The sequence below is a fragment of the Rana temporaria genome, chromosome 5 (genome assembly GCF_905171775.1).
Source record: "Rana temporaria chromosome 5, aRanTem1.1, whole genome shotgun sequence".
NCBI classification, from domain to species: Eukaryota; Metazoa; Chordata; class Amphibia; order Anura; family Ranidae; genus Rana; species Rana temporaria.
In genome coordinates, this window is record NC_053493.1 from 289,805,499 (window position 1) to 289,815,114 (window position 9,616).

The window sequence follows — 9,616 nt, forward strand, 5'->3', positions numbered from 1 at the left end:
ATGTATAAAAAAAGAGACCAGTGATATGCCTATAATGTTAAAGACCATATAACTCCTATGAAAAAAGCAGAATCAAAGTTTGATCCTGCTTTTTTCATAGGAGTTATATGGTCTTTAACATTATAGACATATCACTGGTCTGTTTTTTATATATTCATATTTTCAGATAAATCACAGGTTTATTTATTTATTTGATGGGGGGGTTCTGGCATTCAGTTTTTGAGAATCGTATTCTTTAGTCTAAGCAAAAGAATCGTGATTCTCATTTTGACCAGAATCGTGCAGCTCTACTGCGTCTTACCAGAGGAAGTCACTGTTGGGGTATTCATGGAGTTGTAGGTGTCATGGCCGCCCAGATGCAATAGCCATCAGTGGCGATTTCTCCATCCACACTGTTTAGGGTGAATGGGAGGATTAAATGATTTTCAGATGATTGAGAATATTGAACTATCCTGCTTTAGTTCTGACAAGTGAATGAACTTAAATTGTCCTAAAGCTGAACTAAACCCATCGATTTAATGGTTTCCCACAATGGAAGGCCTGTCTTGAATATTAATTTTTCACAGTTGCTTGTGCTCTGAAATGAACTGTCAAGTCATCAATTGGTGTCATAACTGATCACACATGCAGCACCATGCCAACTGCCGATCAAACAGAAGCTAAGATTGCAACCTCCTTGGTTGTAAAGGATAGAAGGATTTAGTTCCACTTTAAAAGTAAATAAAAAGAAAAACTTCCAATAAGGTTGCGATGCATCCCATGATGTGTGTGTTTGTAGTGGGGTTATTCAGTACATACCCGCCTTGGCATATTCAGAGGCTGCGCTGTCATAGTCTGGCTTCCATTTTAGAAAACCTGTTTTTAAGCTGGGAATAAAAATCAGAATGATACATTGTAACTAAATTGTAACATATAATAGAACAGGCATGTGTCAGAGGAGGAACAGAAAGAGACAGCGAGAAAAACAACACAGATCTGATATCACCCAGACTTCACTGTATATAAGAACACATTCCCTGCTTTATAGATACATCCATAATGTCTGATATTGTATCTCTTATTTGGGGAAGAGTTCAAATTGAGGTCTTTGTTTTCTGTATGTGACCCCCGCCGGGAAGATATCTGTTTCTGTGACACCAATACAAAAAATTGGGGGGAGTAATCACTAGGACAGTAGCAGAAATAAAAATATTGTCCAGGTTTCTATCATTACTCTAATAAAGTGTGTAGTGTGTAATAACGATCTATTTGGAAGTGTGGGATAGACATGACAGCACTATATATCTCTATGGAAGTGTGGGATAGACATAACAGCACTATATATCTCTATGGAAGTGTGGGATAGACATGACAGCACTATAGATCTCTATGGAAGTGTGGGATAGACATGACAGCACTATATATCTCTATGGAAGTGTGGGATAGACATGACAGCACTATAGATGTCTGTGGATGTGGGGGGTAGACATGACAGCACTATAGATCTCTGTGGATGTGGGGGATAGACATGACAGCACTCTAGATCTCTGTGGAAGTGTGGGATAGACATGACAGCACTATAGATCTCTGTGGAAGTGGGGGATAGACATGACAGCACTATAGATCTCTGTGGATGTGGGGGATAGACATGACAGCACTATAGATCTCTGTGGATGTGGGGGATAGACATGACAGCACTCTAGATCTCTGTGGAAGTGTGGGATAGACATGACAGCACTATAGATTTATGTGGAAGTGGGGGATAGACATGACAGCACTCTAGATCTCTGTGGATGTGGGGGATAGACATGGCAACACTATAGATGTCTGTGGATGTGGGGGATTGACATGACAGCACTATAGATCGATGTGGGGGATGGACATGGCAGCACTATAGATGTCTGTGGATGTGGGGGATAGACATGACAGCACTATAGATCTCTGTGGAAGTGGGGGATAGACATGACAGCACTATAGATCTCTGTGGATGTGGTGGGTGGACATGGCAGCACTATAGATCTCTGTGGAAGTGTGGGATAGACATGACAGCACTATAGATCTCTGTGGAAGTGGGGGATAGACATGACAGCACTATAGATGTCTGTGGATGTGGGGGTGGACATGACAGCGCTATATACGTCTATGGGAGTGTGAGATAGACATGACAGCACTATAGATCTCTGTGGATGTGGGGGGTGGACATGGCAGCACTATAGATCTCTGTGGATGTGGGGGGTGGACATGACAGCACTATAGATCTCTGTGGAAGTGGGGGATGGACATGACAGCACTATAGATCTCTGTGGATGTGGGGTATGGACATGGCAGCACTATAGATGTCTGTGGGTGTGGGGGATAGACATGGCAGCACTATAGATCTCTGTGGATGTGGGGGATAGACATGACAGCACTATAGATCTCTGTGGAAGTGGGGGATGGACATGACAGCGCTATATACGTCTATGGGAGTGTGAGATAGACATGACAGCACTATAGATCTCTATGACAGCACTAGTTACGTCTATGGGAGTGGGGGATGGACATATTCCAGCGTTAATCCCATGAAGGAATAGCTCCTATGGTCTCAATCATCCATTCTCTATCTCTCTCTTACTATTTCTCTGCCTTGGCCAGGTGCTCCAGCCCTTCATTGATCTTCTGAGCCGCCATGACAGCCCCGGGAATAATACCATACGTCAGGAAGGAGGCGGGGCCCGGCTGAGTTGGTCATCATACATGGAAAGTAATTCCCTATGTATGGTGAGCAGGGAACAACCTCAATATAGAGTCTATGGGACGTTCTGTCCCTGGATATGTCCGCAGCCATGTTTATGGAGACCCCGTATAGAAATACCACAGTCGGCTTCAACAAAATGGATGCAATATTCTACTTATTGGAGCAGACATATACAGAGAATATCCTTCCATTATAGTACGGGGGACAGAGCTGGAATTACTCTGACGTCTATGTATGGCATGGGAATAGGAAATGACTGTACTAGGAGCGGACATACGGTACGGTGTGTATCATCATGTAGGTGTAGGCTATGCGGGAAGTGAGTGAGGACTACATTTCCCAGGATTCCCGGCTCTCCTCTGCTCCCACTGTTCCTTCATGATCTGTGAGGAGAGTTTGTCAGTACAGCTTGTTATCACAAACATTACATTGCATGGTAAGTAGGACACAACTCACCCAGCTCCCTTCACGAATGTCCTTTGCATCAAACTCCATGTTGTCCTTGGTAATACAATGCTTTGTGTTCTCCTAAATAGAAAACAAGGTGCTGTTATGGAAGACTTGTGTGCTGGGTGATGGGGCTCATTCACACCTGTGCAGTGACCAGTGGTAGTAATATCAGTCACAGAGAGGACATGTAGAGAATTAATGGTTTTCTATGCGCCTCACTCTCCCCACCATCCCCTGTCTGCGCTTTTTACCACTTCAAGTCCAGGTCAATACTGACCTTCCTCTCCTACATGTAAAAAAAACAGTTTCTGCTAGAAAACTACTGATATTTTTTTTTTTTTTTAAGCAGAGGCCCTAGGGAATAAAATGTGTTGCCTATTTGTATGTCATTCGATATTTATGCAGCGGTTGGGAAAAAATACACTTTAATGAATGTTAATCCAAAAAAAAAAATATATAATACCCAACTGTTTGGTAAAAAATAAAAGATGATGTTACGCCGAGTAAATAGATACCAAACATGTCGCAATTTAAAACTGCGTCTTCCCAAGGAAGAGCACCAAACTACGGTGCTTATAAATCTCCATAGGCGGCGCTTTAAAAGCTTTTACAAAGTTCCGCCCCCCCCCTCCAAAAATTAAAAGCCAGCAGCTACATATTCTGTACACTTACCTGTAATTGAGTCCAGCGATGTCGGCACCGGAGCCGATGTTTCCATCAGCTGCTATTGCCGGTAAAGGGACCCGGCAATGAAGCATTGCGGCTTCACGAACGGGGTCCCTACTGCGCTGCGCTCTCTTACTGGCTTGGAGGAGGAGGAGGGAGCTGAACTTTTGACACACCTCGTCCATGGCGAGGTCCAGCGGAAGTGGGGACAGGGTACCTGTCAAAAACAGGTGGCCCCTGAAATGTGGCACCGGAGGGGAGACAGATGAGCGGAAGTTCGACTTTTGGGTGGAACACCGCTTTAACAGTTTAGAGTTCTACAGGGGTGCTGGCACTCAAATGATTTCCCTTACACTGACGTGTGGTGTGATCTCTGTTTACATATGTGTGCGGGATCTACACGCATATTTGGATGGGGGCACTTTAAAAAAAATATATATTTTACAATTTTTAAAAAAAAATTACACTATCTTTAAAAAAAAAAATGTATCTCTTTTTTTTGCTATCAGAAGGGCTGATCAACATCCCTTGTGATGACATGGGCCATGACAGGTCCTCTTTATGGAGAGATCCGGGGTCTATTAGGCCTGAGGTATTTTCTCTGCCCTCCAAAGCATGTGATCATACCAAGAACTGTTTGATCAGATGCTTGTTCAAGCAGGTAACGGCATCACTTCCGGTTTCTGATGTCACGCGGTGGGAGGAACAACATCAGTTGCTCTAACTGTATCCCAGGAACCAGATGCTGCTGGTTGCATCCTTACTGGGCTCCCCAATTGCATGGGAGAACCCAATAAAGACGGTGACAGAGGAAGGGAGTGGGACCTTCTTCTGCAGCCTGTAAAAGTAATCCAGCGGCTTCTTAACCGCTAGGATTACTTTTACATTAAAGCGAATCACCGTTCCTAAAAAAATATATCTTATTTTTTTCTACAGCGATGACCAACATATCACCCTTCCAATCCAGTGACATACCGATACATCGCTGAAGGGATTAAAGTAGTTGTAAACTCAAGGGGTAAGTTTGTTTTTTTCAGGAAAAATGAATAGGTGAGCTAACACCAAATATCCTGGCCACCCCTCAGGACCCCACTGTGCATAGCTGTCTACCCCAGTGTAAGGCCCCTTTCACACGGGCGGATAGAATTCAGCTTTTAGGTGCAGATAGATGAAGTTATCTACCGCACCTAAACTCACACAATGCTTTTCTATGGTCCCCTTCACACACTGCATTTAGCAACAGTTTTGTTACATGGGGTTTTGTGCGGTTAGAAAAAATAAATCTGACTGCGTCCAGGACCGATTTTTAGAGCTGCTATCTGCACATAACCGCAGGTAATCACAATGTACTATTTCTCCTGCAGATGGCAGCAAAGAAAGAAAAACGAAGGAAGCACATCAGAAATGGCAAGAATATTCCACCATAGCTAAACGCAGCCGCATGTAAACGCAGCTAATCGCAATGTGCGAATGCGAGTGTTCACTGTGCCTGGAGTCTTGGCATTTCAAAATAACAAAACCTGCTTTTAACAGCAGCAGAACAGCCGCCCGTGTGAAAGAGGCCTAACAGTCTGTACACTGTAGTAAACAGCCCCAGAATGAGTATCCATCATAATACTTGCAGTGGCAGCCACATGACCATGCTCACTAATGATAAGTGCATGTGAGGCTACTTCTGCTAAGGTTTCCCAGGAAAAATAAGTGCTTCTCATTGGTCAGCGCAGTCATGTGGTCTCTCTGAGCATTGATCTGGGGTGGCCAAAATATTTGGAGTTCGTTCTCATTTAAAATTTTCTTGAAAATGTGAAGTTGCCCATTAACACAATGCACTTGGAAAAGCAACACAACTGCACCGGATCAATGCAGGTCACTGCAAGGGCCGAGAGGAAACAATTGTTTTTATTTTTTTTGTGACCCATTCACACCACAATATTGTGTACACGTGCATTGCATTAAAGGACTTATTCATGCTGCTTGCATGCTAAATAGTTTTAGCATGCCGGCAGTTGTTGGCATGTATTTTCAGTGAGCTGCGGTCAGGAAATCGTGTGATGCACATTTCAGAACTTTTTTTTTTTTTTTTACTGTATTTCAAGGGTGCTGTAAAGTGAAAATTTGTCAGAATACAACTTCGGAAGTGATGTAATGTGTTGTATTGTTTTGTAATGTATTAGTTTGTTCCAAGCATGCGTAGTCTTGCTGCTATGTTTTTTTTTTATTTTTATTTTATTTTTTTGTAGGAAAACTGTACCAATTAAATGAAAATCGTACATTTTTTTTTTTTTTTTTTATAGCATGCACTTTCAGGTTTTGTCATCCAAAAAGTCGGCATCGGTTGTTGAATGCACCGTACTTGCAATCAGATAATCGGCTGGTCGTTTGGCGTATGAATATTTACTGCCGTTTTTCTTATCGTAGGCTTTTAGTGTTTCGAACCTTTTAGGGACCTGTTACTTTACAACCAGTGACATAAAAACATACCCACATGCAAAGAAATGCAATGTAATGCAACACAAGGTGCATGAAAAGCATATTAAAGAAGTATAACCAAAGCTATTTTGGCTATACTGGAGATCAAAGGAGTGCAATTCATTCTGCACGCCTGTGATCTGTTTTCAGCCGAGCCCGCTGTTAGCCAACGTCCACAGAGCCGGTGCAGGCTCTGAAAAGATCCTGACCTTATGATTGGGATCTTCACAGAACCCTGGACCAACCGCTGGCTCAGCCTTATTAGAAATTTGCTGGGAGCCTGAGCCAGCCCCTCTCGCCCCCTCCACATTACAGTGCTGCAGTGCTTAACGTATTGCAGTGAGTTTGTATCAGCAGTATGATGTGAAAGAACTGTGTAGTTCTCTCTTTTTTATTTCTATAAAATGTGGTTCCTGCCCAGTAACGCATCTCTTCGCTTAGTGATGGGTGTAATGAGCAGAATTCATTTTTATTCTGGTTGTCTGGATCTGTCTGGATCTGTGTGCTGTAATCCTCTGTACATATTACTATTCAGCTTCTTACTAACCGTCGCTAATATTTTTATAATGCTGTGTGTACGGTGCACATTATGAATTGCACTGGGATGCGCTGCACATTCCTGTTTCATTCACGTGCAATTCAGTACAGTGCGATTTGAGCCCATTCATTTTTAATGGGCTCAAATCGCACTACATCGCACCAAAAGTAGTGTACACTTTTGGAAGCGCAATGCAACCAGATTTTATGGTACTTTTGTGCCATGTGATCCAGTGCAGACAAACACACTGCTTTACGACCTGCGTTTAGGTGTTGTTAATGTGACATTTGCTATAGATCGCAGCTGCAATGCATTTTAAATGCGGTGGGGGAAACGCTGGTTTCCCAGCACTGCCTCCTTCTATTGAGCCTTTACTGTGTTTCTGTATTTTTGCACACATTGTTTTTGTGCTCTTGCATTAGAGCTATAGCACACAGGGGGGAAAAAAAACTATTTTAGATGTTCAGTTTTTTTATTCTCAGATCTGAACAGGTTACATTGTTTCTATGGCTCATGCACACAGCTACTTAAAAAAAAAAATATATATATATATATATGAATAGACCATTTTTACTGAGTGCAGTATTTTACGAGTATATTTTTATACACACATTTCAACTTAAACAGTGCCCTGCAAAGAAAAAAAATGTAAGTATTCATGTTTTGAGACCTGGAAATTGCCAGAGCTAAAAGAATGCCACGCACCAAAGATGTCAGCCAGAGTGCTTTCATTGCAGCAGTGGAGCAACATGCAGAGCTATGGGACCTTGAGCATCCACAATATGCTGATCGTGTGTACAAGCTGGGGGCCTGGGATGAGGTCTACAAGACCCTCACCCCCAACTGGGACCGACTGAGTCCACAAGACAAGAAGCTGAGAGGTAAGTGCTCTTTGCCTGCATATTGTTATGTACCGAGTAATGTACAAACCCATGGGGGTTGATTTACTAAAACTGGAGAGTGCAAAAATTGGTGCAGCTCTGCATGGTGGCGATTAGCTTCCAACTTCAGCTTTTTCAATTAAACTTTGATGAAAAAAAAAAAACTGAAAGATGATTGGTTTTTATGCAGAGCTGCACCAAATTTTGCACTCCTGTTTTAGTAAATCAACCCCAGGGTATTTTGTGCATTATGTCCTGAATATCTGGGTAAATTGCAGGCGAAGAGTTCCGCACACGTTGGAAATCACTCCGTGACCGTCTACTTCGAGATATACAGTAACTGATGAGCAGCTGGCCAGAAATGGTGTCCCTTCAAGGGGACCTCATCGCAGACCTCATCCATATGCCACAGAGCTTGCATTTTTCAGAAGGCCAATGGAGTCCAGGGTGTAAGTAGAAATCCGCAGCGCATTTTTATGATTCCGCTGAAATTGCAAAGGCATTCGGTTATTGCTCTGTACTTGTAGATATTTATTTTTTTATTTTTAGTACAACCAGTAATTTGGCTGAAGAGGAGGAAGGAGAGGATAGTGATGAGGGACGATTATCTCCATTAAGTATGCAGGTATATATAACTTGTTTTATGTTTTTGCTCTTTGTCACTACATGTATGCACGTATGTGTTTATAATGTATATATCTCTTGAATCTAGCCATATATCTACAATTTTTCTTGCTCTCTTCAGGGTACTGCGGCAGAAGAAGAGACCCAATCTGGCAGACTCGGCAGATATGAAGGCTGCAGGCTACATCGTCAATTGGCCACCACATCCTCCAAATATTGAACCACATTCGTACACGTCACCAGAAGGTGCATTCACCTGAGGACGCTTTTCTGAATCGTGCCAATCGGCATGTAGCTTTCTGCTGCAGTATACTGCCTTTGCTTGAAGATCTCCCCTTTCAACGCTCTATGCAGGCCACAGATGACATTTACTGTTATCTGGCGGCCTGTAGGTCCGCTTCTCGGGAGAATCTTCCTGCTCCGCGGATGATCATATCCACCCCAGCCACCACTTCTGCCACCTACACTGCAGACCATTCCTCCACCAGTATGCCCCCCATCCCATACTGTCCTCCTTCAGATTGCTATTATATTGCTTCCTACACCCCATCCTCCCAGACACCCAGTACCCCTGTAACGATTGCACAGTCCCCATAAACCACTCCCAGGTATAACAAAAATCCACATTCCATTCCATTACCCCATTACAAGAATCTGTAATCATGTAATCCTTTTTTTTTTTTTTTTTTTTTTTCTTTAAAGCTATAATTCGGTCTTGTCGTGTGTGTTTTTTTTTTTTGTTTGTTTTTTTACACATTTATATTTAAGAAAAGGCAGTTTCCAGAGTATTCGTGTAACAAGAAAAAAGGAATGTTAACCTTAGGTACCAAATGCTACCAGCGGTTTCCGATATTCAGAACTTTGATGCAAGACAATGAAATTATGAACGTAGTGAGACTGGACAAGGAGCAAAAATATGCTGATAGCCAGTGCCTTGTCTTTTTATTCACACTGGTGCGGCTTTGTAATTTGTGCTAATTTGCACTGCTGATTTCATTGCGGGTTGCGACTTCATGTAACCGAATTCTATGCGAGTCACAATGAAATCGATAAAAAGTAGTGCAGGAACCTTTTTCATAGTCGCTGTGACATGAACTGTTCCATTGCTGGCAATGGAGTGCGACTTGTCATGTGCTTTGGAACTGTCAAATTGCATGACAAGTCGCACCGATGTGAACAGAGGCTGAGACTGCCATCAGTTCAGGTACCTGGTGAATCCAGACTTCCGAAGTCGGGATGACGCAGTGCCTGGACTGATTCCAGTGACGTCAG

The 9,616-nt window shown here is 42.7% G+C and overlaps 1 protein-coding gene and 1 long non-coding RNA gene across 2 annotated transcripts in view; one reads left to right on the plus strand and one right to left on the minus strand.

Annotated features, from left to right (window-relative positions):
* NAPG (NSF attachment protein gamma) overlaps positions 1-2,701 on the minus strand; it is a 59,747-nt gene extending 57,046 nt beyond the window's left edge. The window contains exons 1-2 of the mRNA XM_040353957.1: positions 2,594-2,701; positions 799-866 (exon numbers count right to left, since the gene is read on the minus strand). Coding sequence (XP_040209891.1) covers positions 799-866; positions 2,594-2,649 — 124 coding nt within the window. The 5' untranslated portion in view covers positions 2,650-2,701. The remainder of the gene's footprint in view (positions 1-798; positions 867-2,593) is intronic.
* Positions 2,702-2,749: 48 nt separating this feature from the next.
* On the plus strand, positions 2,750-5,820 carry LOC120940867. The gene is made up of 2 exons (XR_005749488.1): positions 2,750-3,152; positions 5,197-5,820. It is a non-coding gene; the product is annotated as an uncharacterized LOC120940867 (long non-coding RNA).
* The last annotated feature ends 3,796 nt before the right edge of the window (positions 5,821-9,616 follow it).